The sequence below is a fragment of the Hibiscus syriacus genome, unplaced genomic scaffold (genome assembly GCF_006381635.1).
Source record: "Hibiscus syriacus cultivar Baekdansim isolate YM2019G1 unplaced genomic scaffold, ASM638163v2 tig00110213_pilon, whole genome shotgun sequence".
Taxonomy (NCBI): domain Eukaryota; kingdom Viridiplantae; phylum Streptophyta; class Magnoliopsida; order Malvales; family Malvaceae; genus Hibiscus; species Hibiscus syriacus.
The window spans coordinates 570,906-598,567 of NW_024062630.1; the positions used below are offsets into that span (position 1 = coordinate 570,906).

The window sequence follows — 27,662 nt, forward strand, 5'->3', positions numbered from 1 at the left end:
AATATTTGTAGAATCAACTTAAATTCTAAACTAATCTCTAGTATCTATTTATAGGGATAATTACTTAATTGAAGGGAAATTACTTAGTAAAAATCTACTCAAACTAAATTTTCTCCTTTTAATCAATAACTAATGGTAGTGAAGTGTCACAAGAATTCTAATAAAACCCCAACATGATGCAACTAGTTTAGTATTAAAAGTTTCACATGCCCTTTTAAATTAGAGGGAGACGCTTTCATCTTCACGGTTATGATTGCAGATTTGCATGAATTTACTTTACTATCAAATGTGTCAAGAGAATATCTTTGCGGGCATATATGTGGCGCTATTTCCTTCAACTTCATCTTTTGTTTGACAACATTTTGTTCTTGCAGTGATCGACAGTTTCATGGATCGATTGATCGACCAACCTTCTCCAAAGCTCGATCCACGAATTGAGCCATCCTTGACAAGCCTAGATGCAGCACCACTTGTTAATATGTCTAACCATCCACCACCTGCTGTTGCACTGGGTTCCAGTTCCGCTATCCATGGTGTACAAAGCAACTTGGTTGCCGTTAGAGCAGCAGCCCCACACCTTCGAGCCCTAAATCTAGAGATGCACATAGCCGGATTTAAATCCGATCCGGATCGGATAAAAATCGATCCGGTTTTTTCACCAAGCTAAAAAACCAGTTTATAAAAAAATCGGTTCGGATCATAATCGGTTTGGAGGGCCGGATGATGTAACCGGTGTAACCGGTTTCGGTTTGAAAAAATCCGGTTTTTAATCCGGTAAAAAATCCGGTCATCCAATTTTTTAAACCCCAGACCGGATTTTTTTCCGGATAATCGTCCAATTTTTTCCCAAACCGGTTATACTATCCGGTTTTAAAATATCCGATCCGATTTAAAAAAAATCGGTTTTTCCCAAATCCGGTTTCGAATATTTTTTACGTAAAATCATCAAATTTTTTGTGAACCTCATCTGCCATCCGTGTTGACCCCACATGTATGTCATATTCACATGGAAGGATGCTCAGTCAACGATCAGCAAGTAATCGGCAGATGATTCCAGTAACACCGGGGTTGTCCTCAGAACCATGCTATATTCATCCTCCAACAGCTGCAGACTTGCCAGGTTTCGGTACTTATGTTCCACCACTTGGACCAGCTGCGGTTATTAACAATCATGGTCGTTCTGACCTGCAAATCAGTTAGACATCACCATACGTTCAGTTCGACTTCTTCCCTACACAATCGAACAAACCAAGTAACTACTGTTTCTCCTTTAGTCCCTACGGCTGCTTTTGATGCTGAAACTGTTTATTTACCAGAAGACGGTTGATAAAACATAGGTATATACTTGGATGATGTAACTCCATATTGCAAAATAACATTGGGTTTCTTCACCCCCTTTTGACCTCTTTTTGAGGAATTGTGAACCCTAACTACTCTTTTGAATGCTTACAATTTACTTAGTCATACAAACATGTAGAATCTTGTTTTTCTCATTTTCATTATTAATTTTAATCATTTATTTTCACACATCTAACAATTTTAAAAAAGAAAAAGTTTTACACAATCAACATATCCTACCTATATTATATATACTTATTTATGCTCCATCAAGCAATAGTGACATTGAGTTTAAACAAAATGAGAAGGGTCACCACAAAAAAAAAACAGCTGGGAAGTCTAATTTTGGGGATTGGGCCTGTTAAATATAATAACTAACATCTACCTTCAACAAGGTTAAAAAGAAAATTAAAGATTTTGAGTTTCTAGTACTACAACCTTACCTCTCATATTGCTTGAACCGGGTTCTTTATCAATGGTTGTGCCTTTTGAACCCAAAACTGATAGAGAATGGCAAAGTTTAGAAACATCGGATTGTTAAAATTGGAGGTAGCAATCGGGTTGGTTCAACCAGGTTTGCCACGGTTTAAGTATTATACGTAGAGATGACAATCGACTGTAGTGGACTGGAGTTTTTACCGTTCTTATTCTTAACTTCGATTTAAAACTTAAAATATTTTATTTGAATTTAATTTCAATAAAATTTTATTCGATCAAACCTAATTTCAGACAATAAAATCACAATACAACTCATACCCCAACATGACCTTAAAACTTTTTTTAAAAAAATTAATTTGTCTGATTTTGATCTCGAAAATTTTTATAAAGCACGAACCTAGTGAACTCGATTGTAAATTAATTGTTGTTATTCTTTGAGGTCCTAGGTTCGAGCATCAGGAATGTCAGGGGTATGAGCGTTTGTTGTCAAAAGATTGAGAGTTATATTTGAATATATATTACCTTGTACTTACCTTATATTACAAAAAAAAAAATGAGTTTGAAACATAATGAATGGTCAGGTGACCATTCTGTAACTTTAATAGTTAAGGGACTTAACAAATCAATATCCTATGGTCGGGGACCATTTTATAACTTTTAATAGTAAAGAGACTTAATAAAATAATATCTTATAGAAGTGGATCATTTATGTATTTTACCCAAAAAATTATTATCTCTAATTATAAATTAGGGTTGATTTTATTAAATCAAATTTATAGTTATTTAAATTGAGTCTTTATTTATTATTTTGTGTATAATTATTTTATTATTTTTATAAAAAAAAAATAAGTATTTTATATTTAGAAATAGTGAAATTTTAGGGAAAATAATATAAAAAACTTTGAAATTTTATGAAATGATGTAAAATAAAGTCATTTTTATCAAACAAAAGTCTCAAAATTAAAAACCCAATGAAAATTTGAAAACCGAATCAGTCATCTAAATCAAAATAAGCTCGATAATTCATATAACAAACAGCCAGTTTAATCCGTCAAGGATAACCAAATTAATGCTTATGTTACGAAACCACAGTAATTTCATCACACAAAGGCCGGTCGCTATCGATCAACCACCATGTCCACCGTCTTAACCTCCGGTAGGCAAAATCAGCAGCCAAGCAAATCAATATGTTAAGGCAAAGCAAAAGATTTTTTGGTGAGTTGCTAGTAGGCCTAGCTGTTAACCACATAATTCTTTTATACATATAGTTAACAGACAATACATGGATATCTCAACTTCTTCAACACTTGCTTCGAAAGCTTGTGTAGCTCTTGTATTTGCTTTATTTACATAATGAAATAAAACACTGAATGAACTACCAACAATTTCTAACACTATAAGTATCAATGGTTTTTTTCTTCCAACACAAAATAATCCTAAGCTTAACCATTTGAAAAATGGCAATGCAGCTTGATAGTTGCTTTGGGTCTTTTTTTCTCTTCATTTTCTGCTTTGCTTGCTTTCTGAGTTTTCCAGCTGAAGCTGCTGTGAGGAAGTATCAGTTTGATGTCGGTGTTGTCTTTTGAATTTGTAATAGTTTTCTTTTGTTATGAATGGTTAAGGACTTCATATAACTCTTTATACTGCTTTCTTTGTTCTTCTGGGTTCAGATTCGAGTAAAAAATGTGAGCCGGCTTTGCCATGCAAAACCGATTGTCACGGTGAACGGAAGGTTTCCGGGACCGACCATTTATGCTCGAGAAGGTGACCGAGTTCTCGTCAGTGTTAAAAACTATGCACAATATAATATTTCCATTCATTGGTATGTCCTTCACATACATCTCTATCTTTATGCACAATTTGTGTGTAAATATTTATATGGAAATGGTTGAACAACTTATTGTTTTTGTGCATGTGCAGGCATGGCTTAAAGCAGTTTCGCAATGGTTGGGCTGATGGACCTGCATACATAACACAATGCCCTATCAAGACAGGACATAGCTACACCTATGACTTTACTGTCACGGGACAACGAGGAACCTTGTGGTGGCATGCACATATTTTGTGGTTACGAGCTACGGTTCACGGCGCCATTGTCATTATGCCGAAAGAAGGAACAATGTTCCCATTCCCTCAACCTCATAGAGAAACTAATATATACTAGCTTTGTAATTGGTTAAAGTCACTAATATTTCAAAGTACTTTGATTTGGAGAAATGGAGTATCTAACAATGGTTTATTATATGCAGGGGAATGGTGGAATTCAGACGTTGAAACACTCGTTAACAGAGCCAATAAGTTGGGGTTGCCACCGCCGACATCTGATGTTCATACGATTAACGGGAAACCAGGGCCTCTCTTCCTGTGTTCTTCGAAACGTAAGTTGTAGCTTCATGCTTTATACCAGGAAAAAAGAAACAGTTTTTAAGAAATGTCCATCTTCAAACAATATACTAATCTTAGGCAATGTGACTTGTTTCGATTTTAGATACGTTTTTGATGGAGGTTGAGGCAGGTAAAACTTACCTGTAGCGGATTATCAATGCTGCACTCAATGATGAGCTGTTTTTCTCAATCGCCGGTCATAACGTGACTGTTGTAGAGATTGATGCAGTCTACACTAAGCCCTTCACAACCAGAGTTATCTTAATTGCACCGGGACAAACAACCAATGTTCTAATCAAAGCTGATCAGCCTCCAAGTCGATACTTCATGGCAGCCAGGCCTTTCATGGATGCACCGGTTCCTGTTGATAACAAAACTGTTACAGGAATCCTACAGTACAAAGGCATCCCAGACACAGTTCTCCCATCCATGCCCAAATTACCTGCACCAAACAACACCAACGTCGCCTCGAGCTATAACAAAAGACTTAAAAGCCTAAATACCCCACAATTTCCGGCAAAGGTCCCACTTAAAGTAGACCGCCATCTATTTTACACAATTGGTTTGGGGGCAAACCCATGTTCAACTTGTCAAAATGGTACACAACTCACAGCTTCATTGAATAACATTACCTTTGTGATGCCAAAGGTTGGTCTTCTGCAGGCTCATTATTTCAACATCAAAGGAGTATTCAAACCCGACTTCCCTGACAGACCTCCGGTTCCTTTTAACTACACTGGTGCACCACTTACAGCGAATATCGGCACTTCATTAGGAACAAGGCTCAGTAAGGTGGCTTTCAATTCCACCATTGAGCTGGTATTACAGGACACAAACCTCCTCACAGCAGAGTCACATCCATTCCATCTTCATGGTTTCAATTTTTTCATTGTCGGAAGTGGCGTGGGGAACTTTGATCCTTCAAAGACCCTACGAAGTTCAACCTCGTCGATCCTCCCGAGAGAAATACTGTTGGAGTGCCAACTGGAGGATGGACAGCTATTAGATTCCGAGCTGATAATCCAGGTAAATTTCCACAGAAATGACCCTATCGACAAATTGATACCGGCTTATTGAACTTGGGTTTTTTTGGATTATATCTGCAGGTGTTTGGTTTATGCATTGTCACCTGGAGCTGCATACAATGTGGGGTCTAAAGATGGCCTTTGTTGTTGAGAATGGGAAGTCGCCCGAAGAGTCTATCATACCACCACCAAAGGACCTTCCACCATGCTAGAACATTGCGAAAAATGATTGCTAATTCTTTCATAATAAAGGAACAACCTGCAGTTTATGTATTTATTTCTCTTTGTTCTCTTGTAAACTGCTCCCCTTGTGCAGTTCCAGGCTATTCTTTCGGGATCGAAACATCCCACTATCAAAATGCTTTGTTTGAGATTGTTTTCCCCATTTATGGGATACCAAGTTTTCATCAATGAAGGTCTTCATATACTTGCTTGATAACAGTCCTTTCATTTTCTCGACTCGATTACTCTGTCAATATTATCTAGCAGTATGATGCAAAATTCTGAAAAGAAACAAGATTTTGTTGTATTTATATAACATCAAAAGGTATCATGATACAAATGCCAGAAATTAAAAAATATTTTTCTGTTAATTGACCTTCAAAGCTCCAGGTACCACCACCTCAATATTTTCACAGTTTTGTTGTCTGTTTACCGATGATGGGGTTGCTCTAAGATCGGAAGACTTCGATCCTTTCGAACAACAAGATTATGACTTATTAAATCCTAACCTTCTAGTGAAATTCTTCCAACTTCTCTTGGCCTTCACCAGCTTCTGGATCTCCTATTTCATACTCGAACAATCCTTTTCGAGCTCGGAAACATCATCCTCGCTGTCAATCACACCATGTTCTGCATCCATTAGGTTTTGCTGAGTTTTCAAGATTATCAGAGACAAAGAACCATCCAGAAATCGATGTTAGTAGTCGTAGTTGTTCGAAAAAGAGTACTTGGACGATTACTCGAACTGGTAGCCTCTCATTCTGAGCTGCATGTGTGCTGGCTTCAATTGAGATCTTTTGACAGTTCATCAATCTACATAGTTGCTCCCTTTCACCATCTGTAATCCATGGATGTGCCTGCAAATTGTGGATTTCGTAAAACGAATCCGGATCTCGTACCCTTAAGAATTAACAACATTGGAATCAACAATGGGAGATAATAATACCTTCAAGTATATATCAATTGCATGATAGAGGCCATCATCAAGTGGCCTTGCATAATCCGGGATGCTAGCAGCAAGTGCCTCGAACTTGGGAAGCTTGAAATTAACATCCTGTGCTACTTCTGCTAAAAATCCGTCTATCAAACGGGCCACCATTGTCAACGGCCCTAATGAATCGGATCCGTTCATTAATTGCTCCTCCTCAACTATGTTATCCGGAGTCGCTATAGCTGAAGCCTGCTATACTAACAGGAAATGATCAAGAATCCTCTGAACGCAGTTTATATCGTAAAGAGTCGGAAAAACTCATATTCGGTATGAGCAAGTTGACAAGTGAAGTTTGATCCAACTGTGTTCCGACCCTCTTCTCCAAATTTTCTTGGCACGATGGACTTGCATGCAGTACCATAGCCGTACGAAGCTGTCTAATGAGAAATTTGGATGATGTGACTCCCTTCTTGTTAGGAATTATCCCTACAATTTTTTCCAGGAGAACCCTTTGATCGGCTTCCGAAGGTTTCGGAATATTTGTTCCCTGATTCGCATTGTCGAAGCTCTATTGTCAATTCACCAAGGGAAGATACGTCCTAGCATAGTGTGCCACTGATGCAGCTATGCTCTCAGGCCTCATGCCTCTTGATTCAATAGCTAAAATCAGTCTTTTATATGTTGGTAGACTAAGGAACGTTACGTTTTCGAACCACCAATTACCGGTCGATATTCCGTTCCATAAACCATTGTTTTCTGGACTTTGCTTGCTCTCGCGTACCGTCAAAGGCCAGCCTTATAGACTCGGGTCCTCACAAGCCTTCATTGCCAACGAATCAATGCACCTCGACACAATGTAAAGCTCTTCAGCATATGGCATAACTTCTTCACATGCTTCAAGAGTTCAAATCGAATCCGCCCAAGTACTGAGCACTTCCTCGAGGAAAGACTCCGTTTGTAAAACGAGATTCTCATCTCCATTATCATCAGTCATCTCGAGGTACTCTGCTGCACATCTAACGCTAACGATGTTGTGTGCAGTGAGTTCGATTTTAACTCCGTAGCAAAACTTCGATATAAGCTCGAAAGCTTTGGCTCCACCGGGTAAATCATCAAGCCTCAAACTAAAACTTGCTCCATCACCAGTAGAACACTCTTCAATAAGCTTCCTTAGCATCCCACTTCTCGAAAGCAATGGAAACTGTAATCCATATTCGAAACGAACATTTTCAAATCGACTCGGCTTGAAAAACAACCATTTCAAAGACAAAATATAGATGAAGTAACACACCTTGTGGAGATGGAAAGACATTTCTCCAATTTAAATGTCAACATCACTAGAAGTCCAGATGTACAGATCCTGAAAAAAGAAGAAGGAAGAGCCGTAATATAAAGAACAACAAGAAATCATAAGTTTTGATAATCCAATCCACCATTTTTGAAGCTTATAATCTCATTAACAAGAGATATAAGCCTAAGAATCAGACATACGTACTTGTTACAACATGTTCGACACAATGGCTACGAAGAAGATACGATCAAAAAAAAATTGAACATATCCGTATATATCCGACATTCTAATTCGAAACGAAGTAACATAAGATTTTTCTTTTAGAAATAAAAAAAAAACCCAATTTCCCAACTTAAAAGAGAAGAAAAGAAAGGCTCGCCAATAGTGACCTTCACGATGAAATGCTTCAGGCTTGGAACCCAAACTCAAGAGTGCCATTATTATAATAGTAATAATTATTCTTATATTTTTGACGTTTTTAATGTAGTTTTTAAAATAGACAAAACCTTAAAATCATGAAGGAAAAAAAGACAAAGAAATGAATGAAGAATCGTTGTCAACTTGAAAGAAAATTTTAATGTTACATCTAAATTATATGTATGTTATATACATGTTTAAAATCTAATCATATATTTTAATATTAAATTCAAAATATAATACCTCAACAAAATAACTAAATAAAATATTATAACATTTAAAAAAGAATAACTTGACATGTGATGTGATGTTCGGACATGTATACTATATAAATAATCAGTAAATTAAATCATGTATATATTATATATGACATTATTTAATTTATTAAGGGTGTATAAATAATACTTGTATCACCGTTCCCAAGTTGTAGGCCAAAATGTACAAGAGAATCAATGCTGGTTCCATGATTTCACCAGGTCCGTAAATTACACACTAGATCCCACTGTTCATGAAACCAACGGCTCAGATCCAACAAGTACCATCAGCCATTGACTTTTAAGTGAAGTCAGCTAAAGAGAGCTTAGTTAGCAGTTCGTTCTAAGACACGGGGACGGAACTAAACCCACATTTTTCCCTTTCCAAATTTAACTTAACACATTTTGTCACAAAAACAAAGGAAAATTAGAGATTTGTTTCTTCCAATTCCATTAAAAATCGTAACTTCGTTCCTTTTGTTAAAAAAAAAAAGTGAAGCAATGAACGTCAGCCGTCCGGCGGTGCACCCGGTGGAGGCTCCACCGTTGGAGGAGGCTGCAGTGCATGTTCCTAGAGTGAGGATGAAGGACGTTCAAGGCATGCCCGGGACTAAAGGTGGCTTTTTTCTTCGTCTTTCTCAGTTCAGTTTCGCCATCATTTCCATCTCTGTAATGGCCAACACCAGTGATATCCGCTCCGCCACCGCTTTTAGGTAATTAACCCTTTCTTTCTAAATTGTTAGTGAAGATCTTTTCCCTTTCCTGGGTTTTCCTTTATGTTGTACTGAATTTGAGGGTTTTTTGTTCTGATCGACTTTAAACTTGAACTAATGCAAGAGACATTCAATTTATTGGCCTTGATCACCAGCAAACTATTATAATTATCGTTTTAGCTTTATAATAAATTAAAACTCTCTTAGCTTCTGATGTTTTAACTAATTAACCCCATTTTCACATTTCCGTTTACATTCTGATGTTTCAATATTTTCCCTTTCTTGGGTTTTTTCTTTTATGTTTAATTGAATTTGTTAGTGAGGATTTTTTTTTTGTTCTGATCTTTCTAATTGTAAATTTCAGTTTCAACCAATAAGTTGTAAACTTGAGCTAATGAAATTGACATTCGATTTGTTGGCCTTGATCATCACCAAACTAATGTGTTTACCATTTTAGCTTTATAATCAACTGCAGTTCTCTTAGTTTTAAGTTTTTATATAAAATTCTGATCTTCCAAGCAGATGGGAAAACTGTTATGTTTATTCATCGTCTTCCATGATATTAATGTTTGGGTCAAAATATGCTGCCAGTCCCCCACTTTGGTAAAGTTTGAGATGTGATCCTTGTATTTTAAAAGTTAAAAGTTGAATTCTTTTTTACTTTTTCGTTTTAAAAATTCTAGTTCGAACACCGTTAGTATTTTCTGTCAAAATTTTCTTATTGTAAGGTGTGTTTACTGAGTTCATGATGATTTGCTTCTGAAGTTGGTGATTTCATGGGTGTATTGATGGAAAAGACTAATAACGTCAATGATTGCACTGAGAACTTCATTCAAGTACAGAAAGGCATATTTTGACATAACGTTTATAGCACATTTGAACAAATGTCAAGACTTTGATGACCGGTGTAGTTGTGGATTCAAGAATACCCTCCTTTTATTCAATCAATCTGAGGATATAATAATGTAATAGTATGTTACATTTAGATCAGTTTAGGGTTTTAGCATTTAGATCTTTTCCTCAGGCTTCTTTCAAAGAAGTTCCAGATTTTACTTTGCTGCTTGATATTAGTAAAAAAGTGCTATAGTTTAGCATTCTCACCTTTCCGGGGTTAAACGACTATATATTAGTTCTCTCTAGGAAAATGAATAGCTTTTGCCTCTTTAGAGATACAAGTTCTAGGTTTCTGTTCTCGTCAGTAAGTTCTGCTTTCATGGATGTACGTTAGCTTCATTGACCAGCGTATGATAGTTTCATGATTTTAATCTTATTTGTAAGTTGTAACATGAATATTTCATGCTTTTAATGCATCAACTACCTCGATCTTGCTGTAGGTTTGCAAAGTTTGTGGATCTTGTCTCTTGCATTTGTTGATATATACGCTCTTTTGGTGAAGCGAATCCTGCGGAACTACAAAGCAATCCGTTTGTTTACCATTTGTGATGGGGTAAGTGACTCTTGATCCAGCATACAGACTCTTGTAAGCTTGTTCTTGTTTCGTCCTTTCATAAAAGTTCTTTTAGTTCTTTAGGATTAAAGTTACCATAACCGACATAATGTTTGTTCATGCATTTTGCACTTCATGTTCATACAGAGATCTTTTAAAAGAGAACACAGGGTCTCAATGCTGATACATTTTCTCTTTTAAAAGAAAGAGACCCTTATACTGTAATTTAAGCCTTGTTGGTGTACATTTCACAAAGCAATATTCTGGTTTTGCGAATGAAATTTCCATCTAATTCTGATACATTTTCTCCTCTGCCTTGCCAACTTAGCTATATAGAACCTGATAATTCGACACTACTTATCACATTTATTGTTCTCAATGCCCATGTTAACTATGTTACTCCGACCCTGACCCTTCATTTTCCTTAAAAGTATCCATATCCGAAGTTATATGACTCTATGTGTGCATGCTAGTATCCATATCACAATCTTTGGTGGGTTAGCTTTGGGATTTACTAGTGGGAATGTTTAGTTAACTTCATGTGCTAGTTGAACAAACCTAGTGATGTCTCGACGCAGATCACTTCGACCCTTGCATTTGCTGCAGCTTGTGCATCTGCTGGTATAACAGTACCGATCGGAAACGATCTCAACAGATGTGCCTTTAACCACTGCACCAGGTTCGAGACTGCTACAGCAATGGCTTTCATCAGCTGGTTCGCCATGTCGACGTCGTTTCTAATGAATTTCTGGTCATTGGCATCCCAGTGATGAATTAATGGAGTTTGCACTTTTCGTTTACAGCATTGTGCAGCCTTTTCCAAATCTGTTGTATTGTCAATTGCAGCAGGCAGTGTAAATAAATCAGTTTTGCTAGGGTTCTAAAGCTATTTTTTATTTTTCCGACTTCGAAAGTGCAATGTATCCTCGAGGGAAAGCAACCATTAAATTATAAATTACTTGCTTTTCCCCCATATCTCTCAACCTAGTAAGTGTCTTACAGGCTCTTTGATAATATGATTACTGTTTAAGCGTTGGATGTTTTTATGAGACTCGATTGTGTACAGCTTGTTTGACATGAGGTAACGACATACTTAAGGTTTTATGTTATGAATGAAATTATAAAATTTTAAAGAAAAACATATTATTATAGAAAATAAAAAATATATTTAAATCATACAAAATTTGAAATTTAAAATTTTTAGAGAGACAATGTCTTCGTCAGTATTCTTCCGTTCCATCCTTACATGAGATAAAAGTGAAATTATAATAAACGTCAAGTAAGTTTTGGAATAATCATTCCAATGAACAAATAAGAGGCCTAGAGATTTGGACTAATATCGTTATTTCTAACGCCCAAAACTTTTCAAACCCCAAATCCCTAATTTTCCACCCCTTTAAACTCTTCAACACTCTGCATATTTACACATCGCCGCCTCACAAATTCACACCCTTTGCTCGCTACCCAGCCTCTCAAATTCCTAACCCTAAGCATGCCGCCGAAGTTCGACCCGACCCAAGTTGTCGACGTCTTCGTTCGAGTCACCGGAGGTGAAGTCGGAGCTGCCAGTTCCCTCGCGCCTAAAATCGGTCCTTTGGGTCTCTCCCCCAAGAAAATTGGTGAAGACATCGCCAAAGAAACCGCCAAGGACTGGAAGGGCTTACGTGTCACGGTTAAGCTTACCGTCCAGAACCGTCAAGCCAAGGTCACCGTAGTCCCTTCCGCCGCCGCTCTGGTCATCAAGGCCTTGAAAGAGCCTGAAAGGGATCGTAAGAAGACGAAGAATATCAAGCATAATGGGAATATTAGCCTTGATGATGTGATTGAGATTGCCAGAGTCATGAGGCCTAGATCCATGGCTAAGGATCTGAGAGGAACCGTGAAGGAGATTTTGGGAACTTGTGTCTCTGTTGGGTGCACGGTTGATGGGAAAGACCCTAAAGATTTGCAGCAGGAAATTTCTGATGGGGATATCGATGTTCCCTTGGAGTGAACAAAGATAAATTCGTGCTTTTTTAAAATTTTGGGTATTTGTTTAAAATATGTTAATGATTGAATTCTCATGCTCAAGAATTTTGTGTAGGTGGTGGATTTAATATACTCCGAATAAAGATACCTATTGTTTTAAGTTTTTGTTTAGGTGATTTTGCTTATTGTTGAAGTTTAATACTGGGATGAAATCTTGATTTAGATTGTATCCATTTCAGAAGCACTTAATATGCTTCTGTTTTCGATGAAATTACTGAATTGTGATGGGGTTTTTGAGTTAAAGCATTGGATTTCATCCTGATTGTATTCTGTTTCGATAGCACTTTGCGATTTGTTGATGATTAGTTCAATTTTTGTTTCGGTAACATTGATGCCTATAGATTGTTTCGATAGATTGTTGATGATTAGTTCAAGCACTTTGCCATTTGTTGAAGATTAGTCAAGCAATCATAGAGTTTGATTTTCCCCACGGGTGTTGATGCTTTGAGCCAATAGTTTCAATTTGGTATTTTTTTCATGCTTAGATTGTCAACTAACATGCATTTCGGCTAGCTATTTGTTTAGGTGATTTTGCTACGAATGCTTGAATGAAATCTTCTTTTTGATGAACGCATTTCCAAATTTGCTTCTATGTTTGATGAAATTGTTGAATTTGTTATGGGATTTTTGAGTTACAGTTTTGGATTTCCTCCTGTTTATCTTGTGCTTTCATTAGCATTTTGCCATTTGTCGATTAGTTGAAGTAGTAACTGATTAAATTGTTTCAGTCGCATTAATACCATTGGATTCTTTTTGGATTAAGTCAATGGATTATGCACGGTATTTTGTAGATGCTTAGATTGATCTGTTTTCAGTAAACCCTTTTCATGCCTGGCCTTGGAAGTCATTTTCTATTTCTAGCGTTTTGACTGCTAGTAATTGCCCTGTTATCAACGTTTGTTATTCACCTGTAGAATACTAATTTTGGTGAAACAAATTCATTACTTGCCGAGATTTCAAAATCCTATCTTTGGATCAGTCGAAAACCATGTCCATGCTTTCCGGTGAATGTTCTCAACGACTCTGTTTAAGCTCTCTATTTAAACCTCTTTTAGCGTTGTCATCTTCACCAATCTCAATTTATTTCTAAGTTCTCTCTTGTAAAACCAAAAGGTTCCTTTTTGGAAGTCCTCCCCCAGGTTTTGTAACATCTCTCTTCTTTCTTGAAACAGGAGGAAGAGAGACATTTTTCATTGTTTTAACCCTTTGTTAATCATCAACAAAATATCAGAATTTGGCTCTTCATTGAAGCCTTTCAAAAGAATGACCAAGAAAAACGGGCAAAGAAGTTATTGGATGGAAGTAGCTCCAGCTCCAGCTCCAATCATTTATCCAGAAAAGCCTTCAAGTTGTCCAGGTTTGGAAACAATTTTTGAAGATGTTGCAGAGGGATATGATGACATTGCTTAATATATGTATATCTGAATTCTTTTGAGTCTTCTTAGCTAAGTAATGTTTTCATTGTCTTGTGTTAGAACAATGGTTCCTGAGGGATTGAGGAAACAAAGCATTCATTGAATTAGCAATGTAACTATAAATTTTTTGTATCATTCTTATTGTAAATTTGTATATGTACGTGTATATATATCCTATTTATGAAAGAAAGAAGTCAAGGATATTCTCAAATCATGTTCATATTGGTACTTCTCTTGTACTGAAGCTTAATCCAAGACTAATTTACCGTAGATTTGAATCTAAAATATTATACAATGATTAATAATTTCAATTACAACTCATTTCAATTACGAGTACAGTATATTTGAATTTAAAATATTATACAATGAGTAATAATTTCAATTATGACTCATTTCAATTACGAGTGAGAATGTTACGTTATATTAGATTTTAACTTAAAATATTAAATATCTACTTTAAAATTTTATATAATTGATAATAATTTTAACTTAAAATATTACATATCTACTTTGAAATTTTATATAATTGATAATAATTTTAATTACAATCGATAATGTTTTGATGGTAAATTTTTAAATTACAACTAGAATAATTATACAATTAATATAATTTATTGTGAATAATATAATATTTTTTATTTCAACTAAAAATATTAGTCAAATTACTTTAAACTTTAATATTAACCAATTGTATATTAGTCTAATCATCTTCATACTAATATGAACCAAATATAAAGAGAATAATTAGGCAATAACCCACACAAGTAATGTGTGAATATTCAATCAAAACTAAAGACCTTAGTGGTCGCTTATTCTGCTGCTCAACCACGCAAAGCAACTTGGTTCCCTCTCAACTTATCAGAAGATGAGGAAAACAGACCACCATAGCATAATAACAACATTAGACTAGTACATAGATCAACTCATGTTTCAAACAACACAGAGTCCCACCATGTTAATGGCGGTCTCTAATCTCCCCACCGTTGATGGACATAAACACCAGTTCTTCTAAGGGACTTGAAGAGATCCATGCAGTTACCCTTCACTACTCCGTTTTCGATTTGATCTGCACAGTGTAGGAAAAGCTCATCGACAAAGCATATGATTCCACTTTCGAACAAGTCTGAGAGCATTTTCAATTCCACTGCCCCTGCATCCATCGTCAGAACTACAAAATCTGCATATTGGACTGTTTCTTTAACCAGAGAAGGAAGTTGAATCCTTCGTCCACAAGAAATGGGTCCAAATCATCAATAATATCGGACCTGGTGGCGGTCTTTCTTACTGTAGCTCCAATTCCAGCAAGTCCTGGGTAGTAAACAAAGTTGATATCAGGCTTATTGGCATAGGATAGAATCACTGAAGGATTTAGTTGTCCTTGAATATACAACGGATTTAGTTGGTTACCCTCATTGCTTCAAGAAAACCAACTGATACCGTGAAGCGAAAGGCCACACCAGCAATTACCAATGTATCTCTGGTCATTGTTTGTTGCTAGAACTGCTAATCTTGCTCAAAAGTAATGGTTTATCCTTGGAAATAACACGGTTTCACTGTTGCTTGGTTGGCTTTCCGCAACACTGGGTCTCATCCAAACTTTTTGTGCCCCTCTCGACAAACAGCGAGTACAGATTCCGGGGTAAAAATCAAGTCTGAGAGGGGCTCGGTATGAAAACGATGAACAACCAGTAATGAGAAGTGCAAGGTATTCCATGAGCTGCAGATGAACTTTGCCCATTGTTCCATTTAAAAGAAGGAACCATATAAAAGGTTCTCAAGTTTATTCTAGAGCCAAATTTTCAAATTCTAATGTAATCATGCTTAAAACCTACAATCAGCAATATGTTTTGGCCTTCATCATACTCATCTGGTCGCCACATTTGTATTCTAACTAGAAACGATATTCGTCATATTAGCTGTTCAAGATGCTATTTGAACAAGAACCTCGACCGAGTATAACCTACGATGTATAGTAACCAATGCAGACCTAAGTTTCAAGGGTCCAATAATTAGGACAGCTATTATTTTACCAGGCTACCAATATTTACATACCTGACCAACAGAACCAAACCGGTACCTCACACTTTCCCCTGTGCCATCTGAATTAGGTGATGACCAATACGAATCAAACGCCACTCCACTAACCTGCCAGCGCCATTAGAAGGAAATGAGTACAGAGCTATCTGTCATCCACAAGAAATAAACAAGCCTTCATTATAAAATAATAATCTTACCCATGAGTTGTGCCCCTCCCCCCATGCCACACAACCTTTCGATCTTCCATACTCCAAACTTGAACCAGGTCATCTTCACCTCCAGTCAGAATATATTTTCCATCCATACTGTTCAATGGAGTTGTCGATAAGAAATTATATTTTCTCCAGGTGATAACTTAGATATTATACAAAAAGAACGCAGTGTCCTTTAGATAAACAGCAATGCTCGAGTTTAAAGAACTTTCTTTGGAACAAAAAAAAGAATACGGCACCTCCAAGCACAACACAGTAGAGCGCCGTAATAGCTTTTGCCACCACATACTAGCTTTTCTTTTGAATAGTTAAAAACTCGCAGATAACCTGCACTCAAGTATGAAGAATAAAAAACTTAAAAGTTCAATTGAACTACAAAAGGGAACAGCAAATAAAAGGAAAATGGTGCCAAATTGACTTGATACCATCTCTTCCGACGGTTGCTAAATAGGCCCCATCAGAGGAGAAAGCAATGCTATTAATTGAACCTTTACATACATGCCATCTTGCAATTGGGTTACTCTGCAAGTAAATAATGGATCGTGAACACCAAAAAACAATACACAGAAAGATGGGAGGAAAATCCATATGGCTTCCTCAACCATATCAAACAACAGATAGACTAATACCAATTAAGGTGCAAAGGCCGGTCCTATCATCCCTGATATTGAGACTATCATGGCATTAACTGTGATGTAATAAAAAGATGCATATAAACAAGAAATGTATACATCATAATTTAAACGGAATGTTACAGCTCAAACCTAGAAATATATAGTGAATAGTAAGCTATAAGATATGTACCACCTACTAGGCTACTACAAATATACGCATGATAGAATCGTTAAGTTCCTCTGAATTTAGAAAATGGTTTTAAGGTAAAAACTACAAATTTTAAGGAGGCAAGCAAAACTAAGAAATTCTCAAATAGTTTTACAGAATGAACAATGACAAGTACCTTACTGTGTCGTGCATGCGCAACAGAAAATTGAGTTTGATCTTTGATAACAGAGAATGAAGAATCACCAGCACCATCCTTGTTCTAGAGGGCAAAATATGAGAAAATAATAACTTAAAAAATAACGTACTGCATAGAACATCATGAAATTTGAAAGTTGAACTCCCAGACGTGAAAAAAGCCTTCTTTACTTATTTGAAACTTGCCTTTTCGTAAACATGCATATTTCCATCAGCATAAGCAACCAAAAAAGCACCATCACCTCCAGGAATCCGTGCAATACTAGTACAGCGACTGGTGGAAACAAGAAGCATTAATCAGATAGGAAACAGAGCTGACTCAATTAAAATCTTCAATTCAAGATAAACAATTTTTAGTCACAAAAGTCATTGCTCCTTTATTTATCCTTTGAGGGCGCCCAAGAGGGAACCAAACTCTAGGAAGGCACACAAGTTCAATATTGCTACTGTCGTAACCGTCCTTCGAGTGGTCCAGAATCGGATTTCGACTTAAATAAAACATGTTAGAGCCGCCACCGATTATTTATTTTTAAAAAAAATTAGGTTGACCGGACACCTTAATTTACCCTCTTACCCGATTTGCATTTTACCACAGATATGTCGGATTCGGGAGTCGATTACAGACAATGAATGATTAGCACCCTTGTAATACCTTTTCGGTACCAATTTAATTTTCGGTTGTCTTAATGGCAAAAATTAAAAGTCAAATTAAAATTTAAAAAGTTCGATCCGAATTACTTACCATTGAAGAATGAAGAATTTAAAATTGACCTAAACAAAATAAATCGAATCAGTGTTAAACATTAAAGAAAAACAAAAATAAATTAAGAAATATAAAATAAAAACTTTAAACTAAAAGGATTTAAATGCAAAAAAATTAAAATTGAGGATCAAATTGATATTATTTGAAAACTGCAAGAAAAATAAAAAGTTAGGAGGGTCAATTTGCAAAATATAAAAAATTTAAACAGAGATTAAATTGAATAAATTCGAAATTCAAGGGCAAATTTACAATAGGTGACTAAAACGAATTACGTATCAAAATTGCAGGTACTGCGTAAATAACTTAAGAATTTCATAATTGCACATGGGTCCCCCTATAAATAGCCCTAAAATCACAAAAAAATCATTTTCACTCTTCTTCAAAATTCAATCCTCCTTCCCCAAAAATAAAACTCTCTCAACTCTCATTAACCGGCCAAAGGTCGGTCACTCACTGACCAAACCCAGCCGCCCAGACTGCCGCTCCGTCCACTGCCTCCGGTGGCCAAAAAACCAAAACACCCTCCAAAACGTTCCTCACACTAGCCCAAACAAAAAATCGAGCACCGATTATTCTAAAACCCCCCATAAGCATGATCTACAAAAGAACTTTCGATTTTTTTTACCTTTCCTGCGAGGCTTTTTCACTTCTCGGCGCCGTCCTTCCTAGCTCAGCGTTTATTTCTTTTCCGATGATTCTTCAGGGAAAAAAACTTTGGTTCCTTGTGATTTTTTATGAATATTCGAATGTTTTTTTTGTTTTGGTTGCTTGATACTTGTTTGCTTTGCGAAGTTTCTCTGTGTTTTTTTTGTTTGCTTCTTGATGATTTTCGGTGTCCCTTTCCTTTGGTTGGCCGAAGGATTTTATAGCCTTGGTCGCCTTTGAGGTCCCGAATATCCGGGGTTATCTGACTCGTTCGTTCACGTTCCCAATGTTGGTTGTTGGTGTGGCCGGAAATCTCAGATGGTTCAGTCTGAGTTGTTCCGATCTTCGGGGTTGTTTTTCGGTTGTTCGTGGTTGTGTTTGACTGAAGATCTCGGATGGTTCGGTTCGAGTTGCTTCAATCTTTGTGTTTCAAATGCCGAAATCTCAGCAGACTTGTAATCTCGTCGGCGCATGATTCCCACGCTTGTCATCGATGGCTCTCGAGCTTCTGGAACCTTCTGTGATTTGATCTTGATCATTGGATTGGTTGCATATCCAACGGTTCATAATCAGCTGCGGCGTGATTATATTTTTAGGGTTTAAAAACCCTAACTATTTTGCAATCTAGGTTGTTGATCGATGCCACATCTTACGGCTGGGAACGTGCGGCGCCTTTACTTAAATTTGAAACCCTAGTTCGCTGGGTCAGGCGAACTTGGGCTTCTGCCTGCTGGACTCTTAGCCGGGTTGGCTTGCTGGGTCAGGCCTGCCTGCCCGATTGGGCTCCCTCATACCCTCATTCTGGACCCGAATTTGGACTTTGGACTCCCTGTTGGACCGAATAAAACAAAAAGGTTAAATAAAAAATATAATAAATAATATATATAACATACATACTATACCATAATATATAATATAATACTATATACTATAATATAATATATACAATATATATATATATATATTATATGTCTTCAAAAACATTATATATGTTTTCAAAAACCGTTTTTAAAAAACTATATATCATATGTTTTCCAAAACCGTTTTTAAAAACTATATACTATATGTTTTCAAAATCATTTTTTTAAACTATATATTATACGTTTTCAAACTGTTTTAAAAACTATATTGTACATGCTTTCAAAACCGTTTTTAAAACTATATATTATATGTTTTCAAAACTATTTTAAAAAATTATATATTATATGCTTTCAAAATCCTTTGAAAAAAACTATATTATATCTATGTTTAAAAAATGTTTTCAAAAACTATGTATTATATATTCTCAAAAACTATATTTACATATTATGTTATACAATATAATAAAGACCCTGGACGGAAATAGATGTCTAAAGCTACTAGAGTTAACAATCAACTCAGTGAAAGAACAAGTCAATTGCCGATATTATAATGCAGTATTGATACCGTAGAAGTACAGTTTAAAAATTGAAAGGTCAGGGAAAGAAAACAAATGAAGCACTCAGCAGCAAGGTCTCAGGGTGGCTAAAAGATTATATCTATGGAAACGGTCCAGCAAAACAACAATAAAAAACAAGAAAAAGACATTTTCAGAATGATAAAGTTAATATGCACTATTTGAAAGGAAAGTAAGCCGTATCTCCATAAGATGCCATAGAAAATTATCTTGCTCCAAGCAATTGGGTTTACGATCAATCTTCACACCATCCAAGAACTAGAACACATAAATCTACAGAGTAAGAACATAAAGGATGCAGTAATTTAAATCTTGCCTGCTATTTACAGAACCATCTTTATTGTAATGTTGTGCCCCAACAAGCTTCTTTCCAACATCCTGTAACTGCCGTCTTAATGACACTGAGTAAACTACAACAATACAAATAGAATGCATAAGTTTGCAGGGTTCAAACATTGGAAATAAAATTGCAAATTAAAACAAGCTAAAAATGATTACCATCACCGGAATTCAACCCGATAAGCAAATCATGCCCATTCTTGGCATCCTGATCAATGCATGGCAGACAGGGTTTGAATTACTGAAATGGATATATTTTACTGGATCCTACATTAAACACCGTGATTCTTAAAATACCACCATGACTAATCCTTCTCAATCATCAAAAACCTAAACAACAAAATGCTAAATTACCTTATCCTGAGAATTCAAATCACTTACAAAAATAGCATCACCGAGATTGAATATTAAATAAGTTCCTTTCCCATCAAAATTTGTATTAGCCATTGAATTACTCGGACTCGAACCACCCAATGACCCAAACCTATTAGTACTACAAACGCTTTTACTCCCACCATTTCCTCCAACAAAGCCAAGTGCACGGCTCCCATTCCCACTACCTAGCCACCTTGCCGCTGCTGATCTTACCCCACTACTAGAAGTGAAGCTGGACGATGAAGCTGTTGGAGTCGATGGAGCCGGCTTGTCCTTTAACTGTGCTAGGGTAACCTGCCAATCAAACTTAAGTAAATACAACCAAGAACACCAATAATGAAACATGAATATAATACCAAAACTATCTGTTCATTCAGTGCTTAATTAAAATTTGACTATAGAAATATAACATTGACTAAGTCCTTAAAATTCAATCTTTCAACCACAATGTTCCAATTGATAATACAAACTAACTAAATAAAATCTGCTCATTCGGTGCTTCCAGCAAATGGGAATTTCTTTAAAAAAAAACCTATTTTTACTAACAAATGAAAAATGCTCACCGACTATAAAACTTAAGTATCAAAACATTAAAAAAAACATACTAAAAACAAATAGACTGATTCGAAGTGATACAAATAAAGATGGGTCCTCATTAAAACCCAAGAACAGTGAAAAATAATAAACTTACAAAAATGAACACTTTAAAGACAAAAAACCACTAGAAATTTGAAGTTACCTGAGTAACCGTTTTGCCATGAGAATGGTGAAGAAGGTCAGAAGGGTAAGTCTTTTCATGGTGAAGCTTATATCGACCTTCTGGTGTCTTAAAATAAGTCTTCAAACACGGCGATTGGGCGTTCGCCGATGAAGAATATGTCGAAATCATACCGTTGGCTGTGTTGTTCATGTCGTGTCTTATCATACACCTGATAACATCTGATCATTACACTCTAGGGTTCCTCCTCCTCCTCGATATTGAATTTTTTTATCTCCTGAAGTCCCAAAAATAAAAAAGAAAAGTCCAACTTCCTCGCTTTCCTTGTTCTTCAATGGCTGTGGGGATCGGAACTTTATTTTGTTTGGGGTAGTTAAGACGGTTTGACTATTTAGGTGTTCAGAAGAAAGTCAACGGAATGGACGGAGGAGATGGAGTGGAGGATTGAAGGGAGTGTTCTGTCAGGCCTTGAAGTTGTAAACGTGCAAATTGATAAACGAAAGGTAAGAGACAATGGGAAGCTGAAGGGAGATGTTTTCTGCTTTTCTATTTATTCTCTTTTGAGTTTGTTTCAAATTGTTTCTCTGTTTTCCATTTTTCTAAAAGAAAATATTACTTTTTTATAAATATATATACGCGTGCGTGCGTGCGAGCGTGAGAGAGAGAGAGAAGGACGGAAAGTAGACAAAACTCTGCAAAGTATATGAAGGGATAAAATGGGAAGAGGCTTTTGTTGATGGTGTGAAATGTGACTCATTCGTGACCGTTTATGATTCGAAGATTAAAGATGTTTTATATTTATAAAATATGTTTTATATTTATACCCTATAATCTATCTATTTATATTTCTTTATTTATAGAATAATAAAAAATATAAATTTTATAAAATATTAATATTAAGATTAAGATTTAATAAATTCATTAAATGATTTCAGTGATAAAAAATATTTTTCTTCTTAAAAGTTATAAATTCAAACAGTTATATCTATAAAATTTATATACTCAACTTATTAATCACCTCTATATATCATTATTGATTTATTGCATACTAATATATATCTTCGATACAAATCGTGTGTTTTTTACAATAGTTTATATAATCGTTTTTCTTTAAGACACATTATTTTTGGATAAATTATACATATAATATTTAAATTTTTATTTTATTTTATTTTTGTGTCTAAACTTTATTTTTTAGATTTCATTTAGTATCCTACTGTTAAAAATTTACGGAAATGTTAGGCAATTTTACTCTGATGTAGCTTTGTAAAAAAAGAGTTGATATAGGGGAGGGGAAAAAATTCAAGTAGGGTGTTTTGAACAGTGTTGTTGGAAGACATCAGAAACAGTTGACGTCTTTGGGAAAATAATTGGAGAACACAATGTCTTCAACCTCTTGTCCGAACCACCATGGGTAGCCTCCCTCCCTTATCCTTCTCTGCTGCAGCCCCTCTCCATTGCACATTTCAAGTTTAAAGCAACGACGAATGTGAATAGACTGAAGACGTTGAGTGCTCTGGTCGTCTTCTTAAAAACGTCATGTATTTTGATCGTCTTCCGATGTTCAATGTAACTTTCACCCACTTTAAGAAAAAAAATTCTCTCATTTCAACCATTTTTTCAAAGCTCCATCTAAATAAATTTATAGATGATTCTAACATGTCACCATAAAGTAATGTTATATTATTATTAAAAATATAAAATAATACTTTAGTAATTATGTTATATATAAACTAAAAGAATAATTCAGATACCCTTATTTTTGTTAACTTCATCATTTTGTAATATCATACGAAAAAATATATTTTATCTTACTTGATCTAATAAGATATAGAAGACGTGGCTCACTTTTTAAAAGTGAGACTAACGCGGTACCTTTTTGTTACGATGGCGTCCAAGTAGTTTAGCCTCTTATTTTCCCCTTGGATTCTCTCTCTTTTCCTTCACATTTTTCCTTGTTTGTTTCCTCATCTTTCCTCTGTTTTAATCCAAAGGAAAAATAATCTTTCTCTCTGTTCGTTCCTCTCAAAAGCCTTGATGTTTTGCAGTATTTCTTCTTCAACAAATCCGCCACCTAAACAAGGAATAATTATTATTTTCTTTCTTTTTCATTTTAATGAAGTTTTGACAATAACCAGAATCTGAACCAAAATAATGTTTCCATTTTCTTACAAGGCCAAACCCATTGTTTCTATTAGTTTCCTCTGTTTTGTCAGCACAATCTTCGCAACAACAGAGTTCGATTTCGGAACACTAACTCTGAGTAGTCTAAAACTCCTCGGCGACGCTCACTTAAACAACGGGAGCGTGAGCCTCACTCGCGAACTCCAAGTACCTTACTCTGGCGCCGGCAGAGTTTTGTATTCGAAACCGGTGAGATTCCGGCACCCCGGAACTCACTCCCCTTGTAGCTTCTCCACTTTCTTCTCCTTCTCCATCAGCAACCTCAACCCTTCCTCCATCGGCGGCGGTTTAGCCTTTGTCATTTCCCCCGATGGTGAATTCGTCGGCGCCGCCGGAGGGTCTTTGGGTCTCCTCGATGAAAAGGGTCAGGGCCTGGGGTTCGTCGCTGTAGAATTCGACACTCTAATGGACGTTGAACTGAAAGACATTAATGGGAACCACGTTGGGTTGGATCTCAACAGTGTGGTTTCTTCTCAAGTCGGTGATTTGGGAGCTTTGGACATTGATCTAAAGAGCGGCGAACTCGTTAATTCGTGGATCGAATACGATGCTTCGTCTAATGCTTTTAAAGTCTCCATTTCGTATTCAAATTTGAAACCCAAAGAACCCATTTTATCATCGACTTTCAATCTCGACCAATATGTTAATGATTTCATGTACGTTGGGTTTTCGGGTTCAACGCAAGGCAGCACTGAGGTTCATAATATACAATGGTGGAGTTTTAGTTCTTCTTTCGAATCAAATACAGGGCCAACATCTTCTCCGCCGCCTCTGCCGCCAACGCCTACTTTAATGAACCCAACGGCGAATACAGCTAATTCACCACCGCCTTCATTGGCTCCGTCAGGTTCCGATTCTATTCCCACCACTGAACGAAAGAGCAGTAAGTCATCTTCTTGCCATAACCAGCTCTGCAAACAAGGTCCAGGGGCGGTGGCCGGAGTGGTAACCGCGGGAGCTTTCTTTTTGGCCTTATTTGCGGCGGCTCTAATCTGGGTTTACTCTAAAAAGTTGGGAAAAAACAGGAAGTCCGAGTCTTTTTCGTCGGAAGTCATCAAAACGCCAAAGGAATTCACTTATAAAGAGCTTAAAGAAGCCACAAGATGCTTCAATGATAACAGAATAATCGGCCACGGCGCCTTTGGGACTGTTTATAAAGGTATTTTATCTGATAATGGCGACATTGTGGCCGTAAAGAGATGCAGCCATAGCACTCAAGGGAATGCCGAGTTTTTGTCTGAATTATCAATAATCGGGACTCTTAGGCATCGAAATCTCGTTAGATTGCAAGGATGGTGCCATGAAAAAGGAGAGATTTTGTTAGTTTACGATTTAATGCCCAATGGAAGTCTCGATAAAGCATTGTATGAATCTCGAACGCCATTGACATGGGCTCATAGGCATAAAATAGTCTTAGGCGTTGCTTCTGCATTGGCCTATTTGCATCAAGAGTGTGACCATCAAGTTATCCATAGAGATGTCAAGACCAGCAACATAATGCTAGATGAAGGGTTCAACGCGAAGCTCAGTGATTTCGGTTTAGCGAGGCAAGTCGAGCACGATAAGTCCCCGGATGCCACAGTCGCCGCTGGCACAATGGGGTATCTGGCACCCGAATATCTCCTGACAGGACGAGCCACCGAGAAAACCGATGTATTCAGCTATGGTGCGGTGGTTCTCGAGGTGGCTAGTGGGAGGCGGCCGATCGAGAGAGACAGTGTGGGCAATAGTTTGAAACGCAATACCAATTTGGGGGAATGGGTTTGGGGTTTGCATCAGGACGGGATATTGTTAAGTGCAGCAGATCCGAGGCTCGAAGGTGAGTTTGAGGAGTGTTCAATGAGAAGGGTTCTAATGGTTGGGTTAGCTTGTTCGCACCCGACCCTACGGCTCGACCCACAATGAGGGGTGTGATCCAGATGCTGGTGGGTGAAGCCGAGGTACCCGTGGTTCCAAGAGCCAAAGCTTCAATGCATTTCACCACTTCTCATCTATTGTTGAGCTTGCAAGACAGTGTATCAGAGTGCAATGGCATGGTTGCCATCTCTAGTTCCTCATCGGAAAACAGCTACATTGGCCCTGAACTTGTGTAAATCAAAGAGCAGAGATTCCACAATCTTTTTCCATCGACTCGTATATATAATCATTCATTGTTTATTATGATGTATGTTCTATAAATAACAATTCGAAATTTGATGTTTATAATTTTTCCCCGAAGGTTTAATGATTGTGCATTGATAGGGTTAGAGGATGCTTCAAAGGTTGGGGACAAAGAAAACGTTAGGTAGGAGTCAATTCCTAGCTATCGTAGAATATAGGAATCTTAATTTTTCCTTTATGGAAGGAAGGATAGTTGCTTTCAGAAGCAATCCTCCATTGTCCAAAGCCGACACTAGAGCTTTGAGTGGAGGATTGGTGAAGCATGGTTTGAATTGAATACAATGGGATATTTATTGGAACTTCAATTCCATGCTACAACACTTTAAATGAAGTTTGCCAAGCTTCAAATAAAAAATAAATTAATCAGATCAAGGGTGTTACACTTTTATTACATATAAAATTTGACAAAAAAATGAAATTTTGATATTGGATAAAGTACCAAAAAAATACTAAAAGATCTACTTTTTAGTTTTGTTGTAAGCTTTTGTAATAAGAAAATTGATTAGGGGATTGCATGGTTGGTTGGTTGGTTGGTTGAGAGAAAGAAGGTGTGAAATAAAGTTAATTAATATATAACTTGTTGGATTTTCAATGAATCTTTCATAGACCTTTGTCTCTTTTTGTATCTTTTTTCAAAAGCATTAAAATTTTACTGTAGAAAGTGGGATTAAACTTGCCTTTCCTATTAGGATAACGCACATTACTTATCCTTTAACATAAAATATTCAACTATATAACATGATTATATTTAATATTTATATTTAAATATATTTAAATTATTCTTTTAAAAAGTAATGAATTTGACGTGATCTTGATGTTAAAGGAATTGTTGTTATTATTTGAGGTCTCGAGTTCAAGCAACATGAATATTAAGCATGTGAGCTTTTAATATTAAATGTTTGAGAAATATCTTTGAACAAATAATATATTATATTTAACTCAAAATAATAAAAAAATATTAAATTTGAATAACATAACCCTTAAACTCACATAAATATGATCATTTTTATATATTCTTCCTAAGATACGTGTGTTTGCTTGACGGGTTGCCCGAATGCATTACCTGTGGGTAGTCGGCTTAAAAGTGTTGGTTTTGGTGATGGAATTTGTCATAAGTGTTCTAACGGGGAGGAGACGATTATACATGTCATGAGGGACTGTCCTGTAACTTTGGAGACTTTATGTCTAGCAGATCTGCCTCCTTTTATATTTTTGTGTACTATGGTTAGTCCTTTATTATGGATGGAGGAAGTATTATCTATTCTAGGAATTGATGCTTTTGCTGGTTTTTTGATAATTCTGTAGAATGTCTGGAATAATCGAAACTCCTTTGTTCATTCTGACAGGTTACAATCGGCATGGCTCTTGGTGACGAATGCAAAGATACTACACCAGGACTATTTAAGGGCTATTAGTATGGGGATGAATAAACAACGGTCTACAAATATTGTTATACGATGGACTCCACCTTTGGAGGGAGTTATCAAAGTGAATGTTGATGGTCCCTTTGTTGCGGAGCGCCGACTGTCTGCAATTGGAGTTGTTGCTCGTGATAAGTGCGGACATGTTTGTGGTGGTTTGGCCCAATCTTCTGTTGGATGTTTTGAGGCGGGTTTTGCGGAACTATCTGCTTTACTCGCTGGTTTAGAATGACTTGTGATATGAGATGTCTGATGTTCAGTTTGAAACTGATTCCTTGATGCTTGTCCATAAGATTACACGAACTTCTACAGATATTTCCACCCTCGGGATGTATGTTCAAGAGGCTCGTACTATTTTTCAGGATCATCCTCGTTTTTGTATCTTGTATACTCCTAGAGAGTGTAATCAGGTTGCTCATGCATTAGCCAATTGGGCTTTAAATTCGGGCGGTTCTTTGTTTTTTGAGTCGGTTTGTCCCGACATCATTATT

The 27,662-nt window shown here is 36.5% G+C and overlaps 3 protein-coding genes and 4 pseudogenes across 4 annotated transcripts; 5 read left to right on the forward strand and 2 right to left on the reverse strand.

The window, feature by feature from the left end:
• Positions 1–3,225: 3,225 nt before the first annotated feature.
• Positions 3,226–5,622, forward strand: LOC120113963 (annotated as a pseudogene).
• A 153-nt stretch (positions 5,623–5,775) lies between these two features.
• On the reverse strand, positions 5,776–8,068 carry LOC120113960 (annotated as a pseudogene).
• A 708-nt stretch (positions 8,069–8,776) lies between these two features.
• On the forward strand, positions 8,777–11,510 carry LOC120113792 (CASP-like protein 5A1). 2 transcript variants are annotated; one of them, XM_039134846.1, is made up of 3 exons: positions 8,777–9,014; positions 10,329–10,461; positions 11,040–11,510. In XM_039134846.1, the coding sequence occupies exons 1-3, from the start codon at positions 8,803–8,805 to the stop codon at positions 11,229–11,231; spliced, it is 537 nt and encodes a 178-aa protein (XP_038990777.1). In that variant the 5' UTR covers positions 8,777–8,802; the 3' UTR covers positions 11,232–11,510. The 2 variants fall into 2 exon arrangements, 1 of the variants encoding a protein (XP_038990777.1); XR_005515341.1 differs by lacking the exons at positions 10,329–10,461; positions 11,040–11,510 and adding an exon at positions 9,780–9,839.
• Positions 11,511–11,839: 329 nt separating this feature from the next.
• Positions 11,840–12,455, forward strand: LOC120113791 (60S ribosomal protein L12-3-like). The gene has a single exon (XM_039134845.1). It carries the CDS (start codon positions 11,954–11,956, stop codon positions 12,452–12,454), a length of 501 nt encoding a protein of 166 aa, XP_038990776.1. The 5' UTR covers positions 11,840–11,953; the 3' UTR covers position 12,455.
• Positions 12,456–14,641: 2,186 nt separating this feature from the next.
• Positions 14,642–21,975, reverse strand: LOC120113790 (annotated as a pseudogene).
• A 1,447-nt stretch (positions 21,976–23,422) lies between these two features.
• On the forward strand, positions 23,423–25,764 carry LOC120113794 (annotated as a pseudogene).
• Positions 25,765–25,927: 163 nt separating this feature from the next.
• On the forward strand, positions 25,928–27,403 carry LOC120113659. The gene is made up of 3 exons (XM_039134737.1): positions 25,928–26,015; positions 26,775–26,974; positions 27,056–27,403. Exons 1-3 carry the CDS (start codon positions 25,928–25,930, stop codon positions 27,401–27,403), a joined length of 636 nt encoding a protein of 211 aa, XP_038990668.1.
• Positions 27,404–27,662: the final 259 nt, after the last annotated feature.

Bases quoted from the DNA above. Each gene is read 5' to 3' on its own strand.
- LOC120113791 (XM_039134845.1), top strand. From the start codon at position 11,954: ATGCCGCCGAAGTTCGACCCGACCCAAGTTGTCGACGTCTTCGTTCGA.
- LOC120113792 (XM_039134846.1), top strand. From the start codon at position 8,803: ATGAACGTCAGCCGTCCGGCGGTGCACCCGGTGGAGGCTCCACCGTTG. The intron at 9,015-10,328 runs GTAATTAACCCT...TTAATGCATCAA, and splicing joins CGCTCCGCCACCGCTTTTAG to CTACCTCGATCTTGCTGTAG. The intron at 10,462-11,039 runs GTAAGTGACTCT...GTCTCGACGCAG, and splicing joins TGTTTACCATTTGTGATGGG to ATCACTTCGACCCTTGCATT.
- LOC120113659 (XM_039134737.1), top strand. From the start codon at position 25,928: ATGGAAGGAAGGATAGTTGCTTTCAGAAGCAATCCTCCATTGTCCAAA. The intron at 26,016-26,774 runs GTTTGAATTGAA...ATTCTTCCTAAG, and splicing joins TGGAGGATTGGTGAAGCATG to ATACGTGTGTTTGCTTGACG. The intron at 26,975-27,055 runs GTTAGTCCTTTA...ATAATTCTGTAG, and splicing joins TTATATTTTTGTGTACTATG to AATGTCTGGAATAATCGAAA.